Source organism: Bombus impatiens, unplaced genomic scaffold (genome assembly GCF_000188095.3).
Source record: "Bombus impatiens unplaced genomic scaffold, BIMP_2.2 scf_0360, whole genome shotgun sequence".
Classification (NCBI taxonomy): Eukaryota; Metazoa; Arthropoda; class Insecta; order Hymenoptera; family Apidae; genus Bombus; species Bombus impatiens.
The window spans coordinates 386,949-410,739 of record NT_176779.1 but is presented as its reverse complement, the minus strand read 5'-3'; the positions used below and the strand labels follow the sequence as shown (position 1 = coordinate 410,739).

At 35.3% G+C, this 23,791-nt stretch overlaps 2 protein-coding genes across 2 annotated transcripts in view; one reads left to right on the top strand and one right to left on the bottom strand.

Annotated features, from left to right (window-relative positions):
• The window catches only part of LOC100742665, a 42,986-nt gene that overhangs the window by 1,375 nt on the left and 17,820 nt on the right, over positions 1-23,791 (top strand). The window contains exon 2 of the mRNA XM_003489627.4: positions 5,543-5,640. Within this exon, the coding sequence (XP_003489675.1) occupies positions 5,543-5,640 (98 nt within the window). The remainder of the gene's footprint in view (positions 1-5,542; positions 5,641-23,791) is intronic.
• Positions 11,603-23,791, bottom strand: part of LOC105680791 — a 25,239-nt gene continuing 13,050 nt past the window's right edge. Inside the window, exon 2 of the mRNA XM_012385815.3 lies at positions 11,603-12,634. Within this exon, the coding sequence (XP_012241238.1) occupies positions 12,450-12,634 (185 nt within the window). The 3' untranslated portion in view covers positions 11,603-12,449. The remainder of the gene's footprint in view (positions 12,635-23,791) is intronic.

Genomic DNA, 23,791 nt, shown 5'->3' with positions numbered 1-23,791 from the left:
CGCCGTCAAGGCACGACACCGTCGTGCCCAATGTTCCATCCATATCTTTATGCTTCTTCCGCCGAATTCTCGGAAGAGCATGCACGCGCCAGCCGCCGCGGTACATCTAAAAACGTACGCTAGTGGGGATATCGCTGGGCAACGAAGGGAAGAATCCGTTCGATCAATCACCTCATCTGTATGCGATTAATATCGTTGTATTCCAACAGTTGGAATATAAATTTAATCGAATTTTTAATAAATCAATCTTCGTATTGAATTTGAGATAGAAGATAGTATAATGAAAATTCGTTGGATTATTAATCATTATCATGATAAATAGATAAATCGAAGATGCACTTTCTTGCTAGTGGTAGCTGGTTTCAAAATCAAAAGGATATGCGTCACTGACGCCAAAAACAATCTGTATCCTAGTCCGAACTCAGCAACATTGCTCAGATATTGATCAATAGATTAACTGGTTGAACGCATAACCTAAACATAGATAAGCTTTCAATCTCAAAACTAGAACAAAACAACTATATTCGCTGCACTGAACCGAATCTACCTGACCGTACATCTAAATTCACTTATCGAAACTACAGTCATTATTTAACACATTCGTATACGAATCAAGTAAACTAATCACTTGCGCCAACTTTCAAAAGCGAAACAAGTATATTCATCATACGAGACGCAATAGCTACCTTCAAATCTATTCCGGTTAACTACGGAGAAGGACAGTACAGCAGAACTCGTTTATCTGAACAGGTCCCTTCCATCTCTTCTTGTTAGTTCGAACAACAGAATATAACTGTTAGAATTTCAATTGCTTCTCCTTTGACAAATAAAATTTATTTTGCGTGCAAACAATAATTACATACGTCAATATATTATCCATATTCACTATGAATATATTTATTGTAAGAATATTTGAATGTATATTATTGAAATTGTGCTCAACCGTAGTTCGAATAATAAAGATTCAGCACTGACTTGTCTATATAGTCTAAATGTTCTACATACAGTATATACAGTAGAACCTTAATTACTACGAACACGCGTTACTCTGATTATCATATGGAAATCCGTTTCTTCTTAACTATTTTATAAATATTCATTAAAAAATTTGGACTAAAAATTAGGGATGCGTCACTGAGAAATAATATCCAAATACGAACTCGTTTTCAGTAGAACTGAAATTATCGGTAAGCACATTGAACCCATAAATTACAGTTTTACAGAGTCGGTATTTCGAAGCTGATCTGTGGCGTTAGCTTCGACGCCATCCGTCAAAATTATACTCGTTGATCAACTCGTAGCCGCCACGTTAGACGTGTAAATATCTGGGTGACAATTCGACACAGGGAATCTGGTTTGCCCGAGACAGGAAGAACGCGTCGCACGCAATGTCAGCCACTAGACAATTAATTCCTGCTTCTTGAGGCCATGGCTCTGGTGGAGGTCGGCTGCAGGGTGATCCTCGTCGTAAATTCATCGACGTGAAACGCCAGCCTGACAATCGTCAATCACGTCCAAAAACAGACGCAGCCTGACTGCAATATTCCCGCGACACACAAGCGCCAGGGCTTACAAGGGTCGGCTAGAAATGCAGAGCATGCCCGATGCGTCTTCACGGTGCACAGGCTGCCTGACAAAGGACTACCCTGTTTCCTCTATCATCTGAGGACCGACTGGAATCATACCACGTGCTGAGACACGTTGTACCGCTAAGACGTAATACACACGAACAGAGGAAAAGTTATGGTCCCGGATAAAAGAGTTTCTGACTCTCGTATTCGGCGGATTCTCTTTGGCAAGAGAAGATTTTCGTGCGCATCGTTTGGATTAATGCATCAGTTGAGAGCGGTCTTCCGGTTTTTCTTTACAAAATCGCAGACGAAATCTGTATCTTCTAAGTTTGTATCTACGATACCTTATTTGTCTATTATTAGATAGATAGAAATAATCTTATGCAAAAAAGTATAACGGTCGGTACTGCACAACTTTCCTTTATATTTTATTCTTTTTATTATTTCTATTATTATATAATTTATTTTTATCTATTATTTCTGATTATTATATAATTTAAAATTCATACCTAGCCCTTGATATGTTCGATCAAACCATCCAATATACTTTCTCGAAAGCTCTTTCTTTCTCCCTCCTCCTCTTTTTTTATTCTCTCTATTTCCCTATCTTTTTCACTCGGTGCAGACATTTCCAGGCGACATTCCTAGGAGACATCCAGACATGTCTACCCAAACCCATGGATGGCTGTACACTCTTCATTCACACCATGACCTCAGGCATTCTCATATCTGTAACACTCTGAACTACATATATCCTTATTGCTTTCTATTGCTCTGGTTTCAAACACGTTTCACTGGCTTAATAAAAATTCTATCATTCCTATGATAGTAACAATGACAAAAAGCGAATAACGTTATTGTTCATAAAATACAAACGCGAACAGAAATAGAAGTCCGGCATTAATACGTATCTTGCCGTGTAATTCTTCTCCATTACTTGAGGGAGTTTATCAAGACTAGATACAGTTTGGTCCCTGAAGCATTAAGATAATTATTTCTTAAGGCCTCTTCGGTTGCAGCAACTACAACTGGGACGCTGTTAGGCAACTTTTAAACGGCCGTTATTGGCCTCGAGGGTGCGATATGTTACTATACTACACGATGAAACTGAGTAGTAAAATGCAGCAAGTAAATGATTAATCGATAATCTATTGGAAGCAAGTTGCCGAAATTTCTTTACAAGTTCCATCGTCCTATAATCCGACTACCGCACTGTGCATTTAACATGGAATTATTTGCTGTTGTTCGAAAGGCTACTCGAATTACATTCGAGCGTTTCATGTCTGTGAAAGAAAGAGATAAAGCTGTTTTTATTAAAGAATTCGGCATTTTGAATACTCTTTTCATTTGTCTCTTTTTAATTCTCTTTGGTACCCAACAAAGAACAGTATTTGTTCGAACGTTTCGTTGTTTGATAGAAATTTATAACAAAAACGCGATGAATCTTTTAAACAATCTAATGCAATAAACGTTGTTAACACTTCAAATTTCGCGACTGATCCACGATTTCTCAATCGTATTAGTTAGAAGGAGATACGAAAATACGAAAATGCTTTCCCAAAGGGACTATTTATTTTACTTACAACCGACATACTGCTCCCTTAACGTCAATGCGCACCAAGGTATTATGTTGCGTCAGGGAAGTGTTTTGGGCTATTATTATTACGAGCCTGAAAAGAATGATGTACAACGCTACCATTGGGAAACTACACTTAGGTGAACATGATCGTTGGATTTATTTTACGACGAACTTGTCTATGACGCTCCGCTGTTTCTGACAACCGTTGTATAATGATTTTCACTTATATTGTTGCCTGCTCATGCTATGTGACACCGCAAAATGTAATTTAATTTAACGTGTACAGCAAATGACGAAAATATCCGAATGCCGTGGTAGAAAATAATTCATCATGTAAAAATTGTACGATAGATTGCGATTTGTTGAAACAAATTGCGTCCGTACTATCATATATATAGTCACTAAATGTACGTAAAGTTAAAGAAAAATTCACCGTGTAAACAAATTGCACAACATTTATCACACCTAAGTACGAATAACGAAACGAAAACATTCGAATGCTGTTTTGAAGTCCATAAAGTCCACGGTTTATAAATATAAATATATATTTGGCCAAGAGCCTAAACATAGAAAGATCTTAAAAATTCAAAAATCAAAAAATTTTCAGTATGCTATTAACAGTACTCGAAGGCAAATGGTTAGTTAGCTAGTTATGGTTTCGGGACAAGCAAATTCCGTCCGATTATACTTAATTTCCAAATTGGTTTGATTCTCAATATTCCATTAAAACAATTTTAACTCTTTGAATAAAAATTGTGAAATATCGAAGCAAATAGGGTTTGCTTGTTATCTTTTCTGTATACCATAAAACGATTTTCGATATACATTGACTATACATAGATATACATTTTTTAGTCAGTGTTCACTGATTCATATTTATTAATTGTTACACACTGTATTTTACTAACAATCAGATCAAACGTGCATATGTGACAACAAATACTTGATAAAATGCTTGTCGTCAGAAATATGTTTCCTTGTTAATTGATTTCCCTTCTATTATTTAAAAAAAGATGGATTGAATGTAATAAAAATCCATTTTTAAACCTGGATATCTGATTGTGTATATCGCTGTGTTTATTACTTTCAATAATATTATTAAATTCACCATTGTGCAAAACAAAAACGACTTTCATCTATGTTTGTTCCTCTTCCAAGGAAACGGAAGAATGCTCCACGGTATTTAATTTTTGTCCGATACATGCTAATTCTTTTTATGGAGAAATACCCACACCATCAGGCCTCTCACGGTGATAATTATAAATGTGAAGTAAAAAAATTTCTTGCAAGTAAACCTCGATGAGAAATTATATTTAAAAAAAAACAGTCGTGTACGATCTAATGACTACCAGCGGCGGAAACACGCTGCTCAAATTAATCAAATGTACTATCGTTCACAAGTCATAAGCATCTAGCCAACCGAAGTTTATCATTTAGAAGCAGGAAGTACTTGTATTTGATTCACGATTTATTTCTGACTTGATGGAAAAATACTCAGTGGATTTTAACAGTAATTACGGTAGTTCGTATAGCAATGAATTACTATGAAGTAATTAAATTTTCAGTTGATGAATGGCCCGTGAAATTGAATCATGAAACGCATGTATTTTTCATACTAGAGAGGTAGGAAGTGGACACAGGGAGGAGGATTAATCGTACCGCAAGCGCTATTTATCGTCGATTAATAGCCGCTAGATCATCGATGCTTCATTGTTAATTTCGTCATCAATTATTTCATATACGTATAACCCAGCGCCGGAACCGCGTATCGATGACCACTCACGAAATTAAAGCCATTTCTATCATTCATATGCAATTGCTCGGTCAAATTTATGCGTCTGACATGTTTTTGTGTATTGGAGCGATAATTACATCGGAAGCGAATGACAGTCAAATTACGCGATTGATCGTTTGCTTGATTTGGAACTAGATACGAGTGGTTTGAGAAGAGATATTGCAGGATATTTCGTGTTATTTTTAGAATTATGGTGACTGCAAATGCTGTTTGTACATACCCTTAATTTTCGATTAAGCATTCTTTTTACCAGATTCCACGTTTCATTCCCGCGCTATCAGATTTCTGTGATCATATGAAAATACTACTGCAACGTAATCAGTTCTAATCATATTATTACAGAAACTTTTTTCAAACATTTATTTCACTCACACGCAATAAAAGTGCGTATCGAGCTGTACACAATAAATATAATATATTAAGGAAAAGGAAGCAATTTCTAGCAAGTAATTTTACAGGATACATATACTGGTTACTATGTATTAATACGTAATCGTAAATGTCAGATAAGACTAATAAAGTTACAAGTTGCGCTTAATGAATAATAGAGAGCAATATTTTGCTTGAAACGAATGTTAGTTTTTCATTCTATTACAGATTGAGGATCACCCATGCAAAACCAAGCGACTCTGGGAACTACAGTTGCGTGCCCACTGTGGCAGAGAGGGCCAGCGTCAACGTACACGTTATTAATGGTGAGTCTCGTATATAAATTGCTTAGCATATTGCTCTTAATACCGTAAATTTTATTCACTGACGTGATTATATATGGATTATATATCGATCATAATTGTACCGTGTAACATTCTAACAAAGTTCACCTATGATTCTACAGTGGGTTATCATCATATGTAAAGCGCTTTTTAATATATTTTAATATATCTATTTTTTAATATATTTATTTCACTTCGAATACAAAAGAACCTGTTGAATAAAATTTTTGAGCAGAACGTGTAAATAGTAGTATTGTAAATAGTAATTTTGGAAATATTGTTATATGTGAGGTGGTGTTAGATGTAAGGTGCCCAAGAAATACTCTCGATGTTCAACAATATAATTTTTTAACAATCAACAATCAACAACCCTCGCTTTTTGATTATGTTTGCTTCGCTGTTACACTTGTCCCTTCGCACTTCGCTATTCAAAACCGAATGAATCTTTGGACAGATTCTTTTCTTTTGTTGCCGCTCGATATCCCCACTATGCGCGTGTTCGTTAAACGTCCGAATCGTTGCCGCGTACGCGTTCTTCCGAATATTCGGCGGGAGGACCGTAGGGATATCGATGGCACATTAGGCATGCCGGCCTTATGCTTTGATGACATTATGATTGTGTCGCGAAGCTGTTGGCAAGTCGAGTACCGCCACATATGTTATAGAACAAAAACATACATGTGTTATACATATTTGAGTTTTATTATTTTTTACTCCAAGTTGTGCATATATATATATATATATACATAAACTTTATATACAATAAATATTTCAGAGTTTAGCCAGAATAAGCGTGTTGAGTGTCGTTTTATTTTTACGATACGGAACACGTAGTATCCATGAAGTTCGAGGAATTTCAAAGAAAATGTGCTGCAGAAAGTCTATGATAACTATATTATAAGCAGGATTTTCATGGTTCTTTCTATCGCGTTTCAAGCATCCATCGAAAATGCCCATACGATTCCCGAAGAATCCATGGAACGAAGAGACGCTGTTCTTCGACAACCTTTTTACTGCTTCTCAAGGTTTTTAGTAGCCTATAAAGGCCGGCGGACCGTTTTCCGAAGCGATCTTCTGAAATTTGAACGTCTCATTTATGAGCCGCGTAAGAACGAACGCAGGCAGCGAGAAACGAACGAAGAAAAGTTCAATTTCGTCTAGTTACGAGAGTTTCAAATTTTTTGGTAGCTTCAGGTGGGTCGTTCGCACTATCTGGAAAAATCGAGGAATACCGAAAATGAAACGTTTTACGAGAAGATGGTGAGATAAGCTATCTAGAAAACTGTAAGGGACAAAAATTGCCAGAAGATAGATATAACAGCCTTTCATGTTGTGCAAGGCGAGAAAACTGAAAGCGTTGAAAATTTATTATTAAAAGATTCTTCGAAATTCTATCAAAATTCTCGTCTACTTTCCAATAACACAGCGGAGGAATTCACTAAGTATAGGAAGCAAAACCGTAAATACAGAATTACGAAACATGATCAGCATTTCACGAAAGTTGAAAAAATGGATGAAAAATGCAGACAGAAAATTCGAACGTAACGAAGTTCTCGGATGGTTATAGATCCAATAATCATCGGTAGAACGTGCTGCGAGTTAATTAACCCGACAGCTCGTTAATTTCGCGTTGTTCCAACAGGGGAAAACCTTTTAATTACAAACAGCCCGCGAAATTCGAGACGACGACTGATCGATCAATATCAACGATCGATAAACGTGATCGGCTCGTTGGCTGTTGCACGTCGCGCCTCCATCACTCGAATCGGTGTCGCCTCGTTTCATCGTTGAACGCTCGAAACGTCCACGGATTCCTGTCGAAAATGTGGTAAACGAGCTCGAGTTTCCACGAAACTTTCCGCCAATGCGAGATTGTTATTTCGATGAATATGCGGGTTATTACGGAATGGCGAACAATTGGCCGTGGTTTGATTATGCGATATGCCCGAACGGGATCAGTTTCGATTTTCGTCAGTCCACTTCCTATAACGTTGTGTTTGATGTTGCGCACCGATTACCGATATTATCACCTTGGTACTTGGTTTCGATTTAATTGTTAATCATAACATAGGAGAAGCGTTGTGACGCGATCATTTTTTTAGTTCCAGTCGTTTTTGCAATCGGTTCCATTCCATTAATTTACCTCAAAATAAATAAATACTATCCACATGCAGTAGCCATCATAAATATTTATGTATCATTGTATTTACGATAGCATTTACATGTTTCTGCTTAATTGAATCCAATATTAAATTCCATATTATTTGCTTGTATTAGGTTGTCCGAAAAGTTTCTTTCGTTTCATAAGGTGATAATGAATGAACAACAATTTCTGTTTTATATTATTTTCTTGAATTATGCATGATCCATTTGGTAGCATTTCTATTATTATGTTCGTGCATAATTCATTAAACTAATATAAAACAAAAAACACTGTGCGTCTATTATTTCCTTATAAAACGAAAGGAACTTTTCGAATAACCTAATATTTTCAAATGGCTATAAAAATTTGATACTATGAAAATGAGACACATAGAGTCTGATATGAATACGCTTGATTGGAGAATACTTGATACTTGTTCGAATACTTCTTTGTAAATTAATCGAAAATCTCACAAGTAGAAATTCTTTCTAAAATTTCCATCCACTTAAATTTCATCGTACAGTACGCATCACGTACGGATTATCGGATAATATTTGGAAATCGCGCTGAAGTCTTACGAATTTGTCAACGGGAAAGGAACCGTCGCTGGAGCAAAGTTGCAAACATATCGGAAAGCTTGTCATTTGCCGTTTCAGCGCGAAATTATAGGCAGATCCATTAACTTTCGCAAATGAGCCCTTTGACAATGGTTAATAACATATTCTTAATTGAACCAACTGATCGTAGAACTATGAAACTGTCTTAGTCACCTTTGCCCGTTGCGCGCTAACACGTTTGTGTATCCTGTTAACGTGTACCTCTCGAGTCTCGGGACAACACACGGTACAAACTGCATTCATATCGTCTCGTGTATACATTCTACCGCGTGCTAGTTGAGCGTCGACGATAAGCGAGTGTTTAACTACGTGCACAAGTACGAATACGCGAAATGTTAACGCCTGAAACTTTGCCGGAAACGAGTTAGGTGGAAGAAAAATGTTGTTGCTCCATTCCTCGGTGAAAATGTCGGGGAAACGCGTAGGAATGATCTTGATATTCCTACTATGTAGAATCTAGAGTTTAGTAGATACTATTGTGTGAAAAAAATACTATGTATTAGGTTGTTCGAAAACTTTCTTTCACTTCATAAGGTGATAATAGATGAACAACAATTTCTGTTTTATATTATGTTATGAAATCAGGTATGATCCATTTCGTTATATTTCTATTATTATGTTCGTGCATAATTCAATAAACTAATATAAAACAAAAAACATTGTGCGTCTATTATTTCCTTATAAAACGAAAGAAACTTTTCGCACAACCTAATATTTATTTTCGATATTAAATAATGGGGATGCGTGCAAATGTGTCGGAATTATTAAAGAAACAATGGAATCACATAAAATTGAGAAAGCTATGGGTAACGAAGAAGATCAGATTACAAATTGGCGTTCAGCGTGGAAAAATACGTGAGAACTTTGCTTCCATTTTTTGCTAATCACATGTATTAATGTGAAATAATTACGTACAGAAGAATGATTTATGTAATGTATCGTTTAATATTCTACATGAAGCTTAGTACCAATTTAGCTGATATTTTTTCTCCGATCGATTTTAATACACTTTACGTCATGCGTCTTTTGCGTAAACGGCTATGCAAATTGGAATTAACGTTGGGAACCACATGGAAATTAGACTACGGAACTAATGGGATTTAGCCTTCCGGGAAACCGGATTCCACATGATTCGTTGTGAATCTCAGCGAAGATTAGGGCATCGATTTTAACGCAATATCTGTGTTAGACTTTACTGACATTGATTAAGAAGATATTACCGCTATAAATCTCCGAGTTATAGAATACATTAAACTAAATTAAATTACACGGTACTTTTATTCGTCGATGTTGAACATTCGCATCTGCGTTGCAAATGAACAAAAGCAATATTTGTCTCTGATGACACCTCATATGTAATATATGGAAACAAATTTATATATATATATAGTGAACGAAAAAACTAGAATTTTGCATAAGTTATTGACTAATCGCCTGAAAAATTTAAAAATTGTAAAAATTATAATATAACTGCATGTATTTTATTATATTTATTTTACTAACTTTAATAAATAACTCGCGTAAAATTTAAAACTTAATTAGAGAAAAGGTTGACTATATCGTAAAAAATACGGAAATATCTTCAGTAAAAACAGAAATAGCCAATAAATAAAAAGCTACTTTCAAAATTGCGATTTTGCTGAAAAGAGAACGAGATAATGGTCAAAAGGCAGTTATAGTAATAACCACTTAGTTAATGGAAAATTCTTCAGGAAATATGAAGCCATTAATGAAATCATAAAACATAGTTTTGAAACATAAAAGTGTACTTCCGCAAAATTTACGTCAAATGATTCCAATCTTTGTTTTCCAGCATTTCAGTGAAAAACCTTCAAATCATTTTTTGTTTGAATTACTTTAATGAAATATTTTCAAATGATATCTTAATCTATGTACTTTTTATCTGCATTTCAATAGAATTCGTTAAGTTCGTGATGTTCAACATCAAAATATGAAGTATTTGAATGGCACAAATTTTTATAACGAATTATAAGAATAATTTTAAGAGAATTTTATAAGAATTGCTTATAATTATGGTATCGTTTTAGATTCGAAATAGTTATATTTATTTTTTACTTTCTACAAATTTACACTGTAGCTGAATGTACCGATAGCTTTACCATGTATAATACACCGGTTCTCATCGGGTTACTTAAAATTAAGCTGCACGAGGCACAGTTGGAGCTTAAATTAAGTTTGTCGCATAAAATAAGTGTAGACGCATAATAGTATGCTGTGGCTATGCAAAGTATTCGTACACCAACCAATTTGGTCAGAAAGTTTGCAAAGCATCGTTTTTTTGAAACATTTTAATAGGAAGCAATTAATATGAAATGGCAAACTAGAAAATTCGAATTGAAAATTTTAAGGTTTTCTTTAAGAAATTAACAAATCTTATTTCCTAATTGCTGCAGCTATTAGTACTACATAAACGATATGATATCATTTGCTAGTACTTTCACATAACTACGAAAGTTTACCGCTATAAAAATAAAATGTGAAATCTGATAAAAGAACGCTTCATAAAATAAACAGAAAATGTACAAATACTTTCTGTATAGCCACTGTGTATACCAAATATAAGCAAACCGCACAAAAAATTCTACTTTCTACGAAAACCAAATGACGAATACAATTCCGTCAATTATGCTCATTCTTTTCGATTTTCGTTATTCGTATCTTCTGCTTATTTAACAAAGAAAAGCACGAACATGGTAAAAGCAGTTGCACGATAAAAGCGTATATAGGAAGGAACATTTCGTGACATGTTTTCTTTGGACATTTTCCTCTGTGGTCTTGCAAGCGTCTCGACGCCATTGATTGGACGTTGCCAGGAAGGTTTGACGAGCTCTTTGACATTACTGCGACCTCGTGGTCCCATACGATCAGCTGTATTTGACAGATTAATTAGACTACAAGCATTTTAGAATGATGTAGTGTAGGATGTTGAGATCAGAAAAAAAGGTCACAAGAAATTCTTCTTTTTCTTCTTCTATTTCGTCTTTATGCCATTCACCATTTTATCGTTCTCATTTGACCTATTTTGTTCGGTTTCAAGATAAACCGTAAGATTGGTTTGTTTTTAAGCGATGATCGACTGAGAGCAGTTCACCATGAGTAGCTGATGGATCCGTGATTGAAGGCTGCCACGATACGTTCCCTCGATTGCAGTTTCTTTTGCTCGTTTTTTTGGTGTGCGAACTGCAGTGTTCTGTGAAACTTTCATGAAGGTTGATTAGAAAGGTATTTTGTGTCGTCGAAGCTTTTCATTGACGTTTATTAATAAAATTCCTATAAAAAACGAGACGATTGTCAGATATTTTTGCTTCGTACTTTACCATACTTGGTAAAAAAAAGTGTTCAATCGGAAAAGTTTTTCCGGGCAAGTAGTTGATAATCGTTTGATCTAAAAATATAATGCATCGCAATGGAAAATCTGTGCAATGTGTTCACCCGACACAAGCGGTGTTTACAAAGCAGATTTTTATGAACGATAGTGTTTTTATTAATTTAGTCCAGTGAAATTATTTTCCTTTGAATTCAGTAGTCCTTGCAAGATAGTTACACCATAAGCACTTTATGATCGTCACAGTAAATGAAGCTTGCCAAATTTTTCTGTAAAGGAAATCATACTCGTTTAGAAATCGTAAAGCCACAGAAAGAAGAAAATATCGAGGCAATCACAGTTATGGAGTCGTTTCAAAGTTCTTATCAAGTCATCCTGACGAAGCTATTAGAAAGCAAAGATGAACACAAAATTTAAGATCGCGCAAGTTTATCATCAATTGAGCAGCCAATCGAGCCGAAGGAAAATTATCGAGGCAGCAGCTTCACGAGCTAGCTACCTGATGAGTGAGTGGAAAACGAGGGCGGAGGTGAGGACGTGAACCGTCTGAAGGGTAACGAGATTAGCAGCGATCGCGAAGGCTGCAACCTTGCAAGTCACTCAGATATCTGGTTGGTAACCTTTAACCCCTCGGATGGGCCGCATATTGGCATAGCGTTCCCTGCTATCAGCTACAACCACTTCCTTATGCCTTACCGCCCTCCTCTTCGCTCTTGCAAGCCACTTCCGGCGACGTTAGAGCTGATTCCGTCAGCATCCCCCTACTTACTTCACACATGGGAATGAACGTGATTAAAGCTGTCGAGGATGATCTTGAACTTGATTTGGTCTTTGTCGCGTGAATTAGTATCACGAGCTCTATGAAAATTTCTGTAACTAAAGAAACCTATAATCTCGACTTTTATATCTGTGGAAAGATTTCAAGTTGTACGAGCTATTTCCACTTTCATATTAATGATACTAACTGAATGATATTTATCAAACAATATTGATCGAAGATTTTACTCCAAGTTCCTAGGTTATTGAGATGTAATAGATTTTTTAAATTACTAGCTTTCACTTCGTCCGCGTGGACTATTACTATTCTTTTTTACACAATTTTTAAGGAGAAAACAATTACGATTTACAGACAAAAACAATTTTTGGGCAGATGGATTTTTATGAATGAGATACCTGCATATTTTTATAATAACAGTTTTAGAAGTTATTCTTCGTAGTAAAAATGTTAAATTACGAAAAGGTTCGATTTCAGAACAAACATGACGTAAACAATAACCATCATTGCTTGTCCCTACGAAACATGGAAGCGCGTACATCCAGTGATGCCAGGCTATTTCGCAGCTTGCACAAAAGGGATCGAAATGAAACAGCCTATTTTTTTCCTGCGCTGTAAGCTGTAGATATAACAGAAAAAACCCATCAAAATCCGTTCAGTAGTTTTTACGTGGTGCGAGTATAAACAAACGAACAAATAGAGTGGCAAAAAATCCAAAAGTTAGTTTTTGCAATCCGTAGCTTATGGTCTGTATCTCAATGACTGTCTTATTTTCTTCTTTTTCTGTTCAATGTATAGACACAATTCTTTCGCTCTATTACATGTATAAATAAATAAATTTAGCATAATCAATCTTCTTTTATTTTTAGAAAATATATTTCTAAATAGTTCTGAATTTCATGACTTATTTTCGATTTCTCGAACAAATTTGTTGAAATATTATTCGAGAGTAGTCTGAGAAACGACTTTTTTTCAAGAATAATCTCGAAAAAGGATTTTGATAATCATCTGTTATTTCCAAAAATTCAAAATCGTATGGAAAGTCGTCATTTCTATACAATTGAAGTCTGTGATTGACTGTATGTTTTACAGGATAAAGAGCGGGTTATTTCAAGAAATAGAGGAGATATGTCCAAGATTATGTTACTTATCATGCAGTTTCATGCACATTTCTACAAATCAAAACGATCGTTAAAAAAGGAATACTTATTTAACAATAACCTTATTTATTACTTTCCACTAAAAAATCGTTTAAAAAAGGTACTTTTAGAAATATAATTTTATTTACTACTTTTCGGATAAATCTACGAAAAAATTAAAAAAAAAAAAAACAAACATCGTATCATAGAAACAAGGATTAAACGCTTGTTCTACCGAACCAAAATGAAGATTTTGTTTGTCTACCTTTTCGATCCTGTCTATCAAAGGTAGTAGCAAGAAGCAGGAACAAATGGAATAATAAATGTAAATATATTCAGCGGATATTATGCGCGATTCAGGTGCGTTTGTAAAGAATGCACACTGACGTGGATACGATTTTCCAGCGCGTATTTCTATGGTAATCGAACACAGCACAGTCGAAGGTATTTCTCGAAAGCCTCGAAAATACTTGGTAATTCGATACGTTGCGTATGTATGGAACTTGCGAGTATCCAGTGTCTACTACGATGCATTCCGATGCCTGAAACATGCTGAAGCTCTTGCATTTATGGAAACTAGCAACATAACTTTAGATAGTACCTCAGAATTGAAACTGTGCTGTCCGTTACGCAGAAAAGAAGAACCAATGGTGTTAATGGAAAGATAATGAAGAGGAAAATTATTGGAACAAGCGATAAGCAGGACGAGAATTTTGACTATTTTGAGTAGAGTTTAAAGTTGAAAGTATCGCTGTTCTAGAATTTTTGACACGGTACTGCAAAATGCTGAAACTCTAGAAGATTATTTTACGTGTCACTTTGATTTTTATACGTAATTTTTGTTTCTGCAGATTTTGTTGATTATTACCTTAACCGAATTGTAATGTTTGAACGTTGTGTAACAAATATAAAAATCTTGCTCCAAGTTTACAAACTCGTAGCTATCTACATTATGTTACTCTGTGCCGCCAATAGTCTACTCATTAAAGGTACAACTTGTTACTCGAATAGTATTTTCTGAAAAGCTTTTAATAACTAAACGAACTTTTGTTCTCCGTCTGGTTTTCTGTATTATAATTTATTTTATATTATATTACATTTAATACAGTTTGCAATATGTTAATACGTGATTAAACTATAACTAATTATGGAAATGAAATATGACGTGGGGGTAGAATTTAGAAGCTGGAAAATCAGTAGTGGAAAATTAACATATTAAATTTCATTTAATTAATATTAGAACAACAGACAGCAACGTTACTGGAAATTTGTATAAAGGACACTGGTCCTTTTATCAACGAGTGGAAATGAAAAAAATAAAATTTGAACTCAAAAACGGAAAGTTTCATTTTTCTAGTGTGTTGGAAATTTTGATATCGAGTTGTTCTAACAGAGGAAGTTCGGCAGCTTGAAAATACAAAAATATTCGTAACTTCGTACAAGTGTAGTTTATGCGACGCTAATAGCGGAACAATTTCTTTTTCCAGCTGAAAAGCGGTCGTAAGAGTGAAAATACCACCGTAAAGAAATCTTAACTTTTCATATCGCATCACGTTGATATTAGCATCACACGAGCTACATTTATGCAAAATTCCAAATTTTTTCAAATTTTCCAGTTTACCAAACTTCCCTCGTAAGTAACTAAATGCTAAATGCTTAATCCTTTAGATTCAATTGATTGATAAATGATCTGCCTCAATTATTATTCTGCTTGTAATAAAAAGAAAAATTATTCTACATTTTAATTTAGTAATTTAATAATCTGTAATTGAATCTTTTACAAGAAGTGTCTATATCTCTCTCCTTCCAATCTATATTTTTCGTAATGAAATCTTGAATTTTATTGCGCTGTTCCACATGACATTATCAGAAAATTTCAGTAACCCGTCCTTCTCGCATAAATCCAGGCCGATTCGTTCGAAGAATACTAAAATAGCGGCAGTACTCGAAAGTTTCTCGCTGTACGTTTGACATTACAACCAGCTGGACGGTGTGTAAAACAAGATGCATGGAAGATATTTTATTGCGTGGCAGTAAAATGCAACAGATTACTGTCACGAAGTGACCTATCGAACACGACACACGTTCAACGCTGACATAACGATTCCGTATCCATCAACGTTCTCAACCTACACCAGTACTCTGATTCGAATGCCAACTATATTCCTCATCTGTCGAAGTCTTGAAATATCGAACATTTCACAAAAATATAATATTGAACGTAACATAATATAATATACATAAACATTATCAGAATGGATCGGACACTATCGAAATAGACTTTCATTCAAGCGATTATTCAAACGAATTCTTTATTTTATTTCTTATTTATCTTAAATTTTTATTTTTCTTTATTATCTTAAATAAGATATATCATCGAACACTCTTCTATTATTTTTGTGATTGATCCCATAGATTGAAATAGAGCCCCGTGGGAAATCGACAAAATATCCATCGAAATGAAACGAAAATGAAATAAATAACTTGAAATCTAAACTAAAGGAAAATGAAATAAATAACTTGAAATCTGAACTAAACGAAAGTGAAATTAATGTGCACATTATTGGCGTGAACAAATCGATTTTTATGGTAGAGCCATAAAATACAGAGAAGTCATCCGCGTAAACCTGAAATAAATTACAAATAAATTTCAGGTAAACGTATCAAATGTATTATATGATTTTTTTGCTTAAATAATATTAATTGTTAATAAAAGCAGAAATGAAATTAATTTGCTGGGAACTGAAAGTAAAAATAATTAATGGAATAACAATTGGCGATAATATCCCGGTTATGTTCCTGTAATAACTTTCCAGAAAATTGAGTAAAATATCGATCTTTTTGGAATAACAATGTCACATCGAAAACATTCAATAAAAGCATTCCGTTATCTTTTTTATTTCGAACGTTAAACGAAAAATCAATCAGTGAGATAATTGCCATTATTTTATTTTACATTGCTTCTTGCTAATAATGGTTTAATTATCGTGCAAAATGCCATTGCTAATGTAATTCAGTAGTACAACTCAGTAGTAATGCAGCCAACTGATACTATTACACAATCAGGGCAGTGCAACCGACTAACGTGATTTGAAATTGAGAACCAATAATGTGATTTAACGCTGAACCTTAATAGCGCAACTTGTAGCATCAGCGAATAGTAAAATTGGATGCTAAGCAAATACTTCAATTGTATGTTAGAGAAAGAGAGAAAGAGGAAAAGAATTATAATATAATTGAAAATTAACATTTTTAATGACACACACATATCATTTTTCTACAGAGACTAGTACCTTGATACTGTTAAGTTACGGTATCGACATCTTTATGTAATCAATTAATCACTCCGTAACCAACCAATCATCCCCATACAAATAGAGAAATACAATTCGGTTAAAAGGGGATGAAAGAAGGCAGCAAAGTTGAATCCCGCTATTTGTAAAATTCAGTATCCAACGTGAACTAAATAAGGAAAGAGTAACGGAAACTAATATCTCAGCCATCTTAGTCGAAAGAAACAATAGAAACGAAGAAAAAAAGGAAGATTCTGATATTCGATCAGGCGATTCCGTCGAGACACGCGGAAAGCACGGAGAACGCTTTCGTAATTCGAAGGCTAGTCCGGGAAACTTCTTCCCTGGCTGATTTTCCACGGCGAGGAAACGGCGAATTCCCACGGGATCGCGGTTGGGTATCGAAATCAAATCAGGACCAAGTAGACAAGCGGCAAGCCGGGCACGTAGCTACAGGAAAGTAACGTAAACGCGTAGCGCTCGCACTTCCGCAAAGTCTGCATGGAAGGCCCTTGCATCAGCTGGAATCTCGATCGTATTAGGCCGAAAGACTCGTGAATCCGACTTCTTTTCATCAGCCGACAATATCAGCTTCTTTCCACAGACTTACTAGAAATTTCCTTTCTTCACAAGAAGATTCTAACGACACTGTATAAATACGTATTCCTACTTTTGGCTTATTGGCCCGTTTCTTCTTCTATTCTTCTTCTCCTATTCTTTGTCGATTATGTAGTCGAATAACGTAACTTTGTTTAGCTTGTGGTATGTCGGATGGATTATATGCCTTTCATTGAATCGGATACGATTGTTTGTTAGTTGGATTAATAAGTGGAACGAGGGTTTCATTGTTTAGCCAAGGAATTGGTGCAACTATATAAAAAACTACATAAAAAGCTACATAAAGAACTACATAAAAAACTGCATAAAACTACATAAGAAAGTGTTGATAAAAAAGTTTTGTAATTTTCAAGATTTTTAAATCGGCCGTTTCATGTGCGACACTAGCCTAAGATTTAATAATTTAAAATGTTATACGTGCAATTACGACCGAATCTAACGTAACTAGGAAGATAAAGATTGAAAGTGACAGGGGCAGAAAGAGGCAAACCGCTAAGTAGGTGGAAAGAACAATACGTGATAGGGAAAGCGGTTACAGAGTAGGAGAAAATTGCAAGTTACAAAGCTACCCGTAGAAGATTAGACGTATGTAGTGCCACGACGGAAGGCTCCTCTTTCTGTTGTGTTCTTACCACTTTACTTTTAAAAGTTCTTTGGTAGTTGAGAGACGGAGGCGAGTTAGGGGTAACTATGTACGTTGCTGCGATAATGAACGATCGATTCTTTGCGAAGGAACACGTATGTTCGTTTATAGAGAACGAAGCTTTTCAGGTAATTGAGAATTTCATTTAACGAAGAACGTTGGAAAAAGAAGTTGAAGCACGTTAACTGGAGAAGTAAACGGGAGTTAAAAGTATTATATAACAGCGATAAATTAGAAAATTTCATACTGTTATGATATATTATTACACGTATTGTAATATGAAAGTTTCTATTTTTAAATCCTTTGCTTTAATAAAATTGCAACCTGAATAGTTGCGTTAAAGAGAGAGGAAGAAATGATTTTCAAAAGTAGAAAATCTAGCCTGTGTGCCATTATGCTGCGATATTCGTCTATCTTTGCTGCAGATGCGTTGTCTAAAGAATTCGATTTAACAATATAAATCTAAATTTAACGATATAAATGATACGTATATCGTAATTTACGTTATATCGTAATATAAAAATCGAATGAAGGAATGAAACCGAACGAATCTAATCCTCACATAGGTTCAAACGGCCTCAGAATCAAACGCGAATCGAATCATCATGTTCGAATTCCAGAAAATCGTGCTCCAAATTCCGGCCGTGTCAGTGTCCTTGCAGCGGAACGCATAATTAACCGAAGACGTGTTAATTGGACGCACGAGGCGCGAACCAGCAGAAAGAAAGAGACAATGAAATATCGTCGGAGCGTCGCGTCGATGCGAAATTAATTGACGAAAAGTGAAAAGAAAAGCCATCCAACACGTGTGCACACGCGCACGAACGGCCGTTAGCATTAATTAAAAGCTGGAACATTCTATTTCAATTTCAAATACCATGGATCGGTCGCCGAGCTCCATAGCTTGTCTGTGTGATCGTGATACGACAATACCGTTCCTTCAGTTACCTCGACCGATCATCCGTATTTGCATAATTCGCTGGCCAACTTAATTTCCGGCATCTCCGGAGACGTTGTCGGAAGTCTGCGCACGCTTCTTCGACGTCGACGAGTTGTCGTTCAACGGAAACGGTTTCACGCTGACGACCTTTAATATTTGCTGTACCATGATTTTATTGGATTTTATTAGGTAGAAGTAATGAAAATTTAATTAAACGCTAATTTGTTTGATAGTTCAATGGACATTTTAAAGCGTTTGTAAAAGTATTTTTTTCGAATTCAATAGAGATATCGCGTAATTCAACACGATGCAGTAACGCTTCTTCTTCTGAATCGAATAAAAATTGTTGAATAAATTGGAAATACTAATGCAAGAAAATTGAATCCTTCTTTTGAAGAATAGATCATGAGTTTTATGTAGGTCTATGCAATTTTGATACCTCACACAGGTTCATACGTTCCGTTGTTTGCGTTCAAAAAAGGAAATTACACACGTGCCAAGAAATTTCAAGCAGATTACAAGTGTTTCGAATTCGCATTATGCTTGTCAAAGTGCACCTTTCGATTTCACGATTGTCAAATCAACGTTTAACCAACCCCTACGTCCATAAATTACAATCCTCTCTACTCTCGCAAAACTCCATTTCTGCCGACAAGCCGATTTTGTATAAACCGTCGTCGTGTATTTATACCGGCACATTTATACCAGTGCACTTGGTACTTCCGTGGGTTAATTCGGTCATAAATATACGGCGACATCTTTACAGCGATAATCACGAATGTGGTCACGAATGTGTATATTGTGTATACAGGGTGTCTCAACAATCACGGTATAATCGGTAATAGGATGATTCTACGTGGAAAAGCAAGACAAAAATGTTGGATAGAATATAATATTTGCTGTGGTATTTGGAGCGAGAATACAGTTTCTTCAGCTGTATTCATAAAGATATGAATTTGTGTAAATAGTCCGGTTGTTAGATAGGTTTGAGTGAACGAAAAAGCGTCATAACGATAAATCATGCGTCAAAAAGTGGATTCCTACTATTTTGCAATTCATAGCTTCAATTGCATTTAGTATTCAGTAGCAGATTGCTCGAGTTTTTTTGGCTAAAATTTATTTCCAGAGAAAATGTCGTACAATTGCTTTTTACGCCGTGTTTTAATTAATTGTTAATTTACTTTGAAAAGGAACACGGAAGAAGACGAGGATCGGCCGTTTAATTTTATTTACGAGTTCTGTTAAATTTCCCTCTGGATTATTATTAGTCGAATGTGATTTAACTCTGATTTAACCTGCGATTTAACATTTTCAATGGCAAATTAAAAAGATAACCTTCTCGACTGGTGCATCGTTGAAAACCACGGATTACGAAATATAATTTTCTGGGTTATTTCGGAGTATGTAATTAAATTTTATACTTCCATTCTGGGAAGTTTAATATCATTGGACGTTAAAAATATGATTACTACGGTTTGGAATGTTCTGTCCAATCGCTTCGTTATTTTAATACGAAGCGATTTGCCTGGCATAAAATATACATGTTTAAAATATATTTTATAAATGTAAAACGTTCCGTGCTGCAACAACTGGAACGAGTTGACTTCTTATTCCGGATTACAGCAGAAAAAACAATTCAATTTATTAAAATATGAAAATATACGTGTTATGTGTTCAATTAATTGTTTCACCTATTAAATATTATAGTAAGTATACTATACTTTGGAATTTTATATATCTTTGCGTATTACGTGTATCCTATGCACTTTGACGCCATTAAATATAACATAAATGCATCAAAATTTAAGATTTATTCATCAGGTTTACTTTCAAGTAATCTAATATTTATAGACCAGAGTATTCTTGGTTTGTTTTTCTTCCACAATCCATCCTTCAAGAATATTTCGAAATTTTCCAAACTTTTTGCCGATGGCGTACGTTTGATGGACACCCTGTGTACTAGGAAAGTCAGGTTCGACGTGTTTCACCAGAAACGGGGATGATCCCTGACGATAGCGTATAGAGATCCATCACGCGTGTCGCGCGCAACATACAGGTAACCCACGAATTCTAATCCCGCGCCGTGGATACGCGTATTACCATTTTCAAATGAAACGAAAATTGCGCTGGAATAGCCCAACGCGTTCGGCCCGATTGAACCGCGGTTTCGATGAATCAAATCGCGATTACGTTCGCGCTTAAGTAGCAACATTGCTCTGCTGATTGCTGTAATGACCTATTAAACCACCTAAACAGAACCATTGGCACCAAAATGAAAGAAGGGTTGTTTGTGTCAGAGGTTGCAGCATTGGGAAGAAATAGCGATAGTGATTGGTGCGTGCAATGAATTAGGTACCTTCATGCAATTGTTATTACTATTATGGTTTTAGTGCTATTACCATGGCGAACTTTAACTTTGTCAATGAATACAATGTTAGCTTTTCGAGCAGAAATTGCCTTTTGCGCTACCAACTACGATTTTCCACATTGTTCCACGCTCCAAGTATTTTTCTTTTTTTGTTTGAATATATACTAGAACTTCGTTTGTTACAAGGAAATTTTAATTAATGTTAGTGTTAGTAAATTTTGAATAATAAAAAATAATATCTAGGTAGCAAGGAAAATTGGTGAATTGTCGTTACACGCATACAGTTGAACCAATTGAAGAGTTGAAACAAATGGAGCTATGATACAATGAAGAGCACAGTGAGATTCTTGCTAAACGCCTGGATATACAGCGATTACAAAAAGTATTCCTACGTCGTTGTATTTATTGTAGCATTTATATACCAATTAATTAGCCCCATGGTAGTTAAAAAAACTCCCAAGTGCATTACGTTTCCTATGATTTAAGATTTTCTTTTTGCCAGTGATTCTTTTTCACGAAGATTTTCCCCCATCAATTTCCTCGTAATTTGTTGCATCCGGCTCGCTTATCCGTGCACACAGTCTATATCTCCAGGTATCGGAGCAAGTGATTCGCGCGAAACGCGGCTGAAAAATAGGTCGAAGAGCAAACAGTCGAGGAACATCGTTAACGAAACACGGAGAGAAGAGCTAATTCAGTCGAAAGGATGGCTGTTCTCCAATGGAAAACTAATATCCGGCATTATCGAGCGCGTTATTTATTTTACTTTACCGTGGAAGCTGATTAGTTTTTCGATATTTATTTCAATTGTCGTCGATTAATCGCGAATAGACAAAGGTTTGCTCCTATTGTCTGACAGGATTTTCGTTTCGATTGGTATCGTTGCAACGAATCTCGTTCCACGTATATATGCAAATCAAACGTTTTCCTTGTATAATATTCACTTTCCTTTCCTTTTCTCTATTCTTTTGCTCCTCCATCTGTTAGACTAGAGATTCGTTGTTATTTGACATAGATAGCGACGATGTAGAGATCGAGTTCGTTATTTCTCCTGCCTGTTCCTTTGTTTCCGTATCACGAGCTGGATGTATTGCAGTTTTCTTAAATTATGTGAGTACCAGTTGGTGAAATTGAACGTGCTGATTGAATACGCTCGAGCGATTCTTTTGTGCTCTATGTTCCGCTTCACTCTTTTTTCGTTCCTTCGTTTCTCGAACGGAATTGAATGTAGTTTGTTCGATGAATCTTTTACCTCACTGATTGTGAGATCTTCTTCTCTTGTTCAAGTGCAAGGGGGAGAAACTCCGTTTTCTTTTCTCTTTTCTTTTCTGCTTTATGAAGTCTATTTGCTTGTAAGAAATAATGTTCCTAAATTCTTAAGTAGACATTTTTAATCCTATGAGAAGAATAGAAATTTTAAATAAGAAATAAAATGATTATATAAGAGTATCAAACGAGATTACGTTAAAAAAGTAAAGAAATATTAGAACTAGAAAAACCATCTTTTAACAGTTCGAATAGTTTGCATTGAAAAATTAGCTTTTAATTGCATTTAATTTAATTTAAAATCTAATTTTCTATAAAATACTGCTTCCTCCTCTACTAAAACGATTTTCATATGTCTAAAATTTGCTTGCTGGTACTCTGCGCATAAATGAGTTTAGTTTTCCCAATTCTCAGAGCTATTTAAGTTTCTAGTTTATTTTTCACGCTTTCTATCACTTATGGATTCGTCAACTCGATTTAGCCGTGAACTCCATTTGATTGAAAACTCGAAATCTAACTATCGTCGAAATAAAACTTCGAAACCTGCGCGGTCCCCAAAGCAGCGACGAACAAAATTTCAACCGAACAAATGTACCTATGCTATCTCTGGTCAGTTAACATTTTTCATTGCATTTGCATTGCTTTTACTTTTCGTTGCGTTTAAAATAATCAAATGTTTTCCGATATCCTTTCATCCAAAAAATTAGTACGCTCGTTTTATTTTCCATCGTAAAAAAATTCTCTGTTAGCGGATTCCACTTTCACGTCAATTGCTCATCTATAAGTTGCAACCATAGAAGAATCAATAGCGTGCTACATCAGCGTTGTTAAAAAATTGTTTCCAGCTTTACATAAAGATAGACGTTTCAGCGAAATTTATAATTTCATTGGAAAGAGTACGTTGGGATTTCGAATATAAAGGAAAACGACTGGATAATCAAAACCGGTTAAATTCGTTTCCATCGTCTCCTTCACCTTCGTCGTC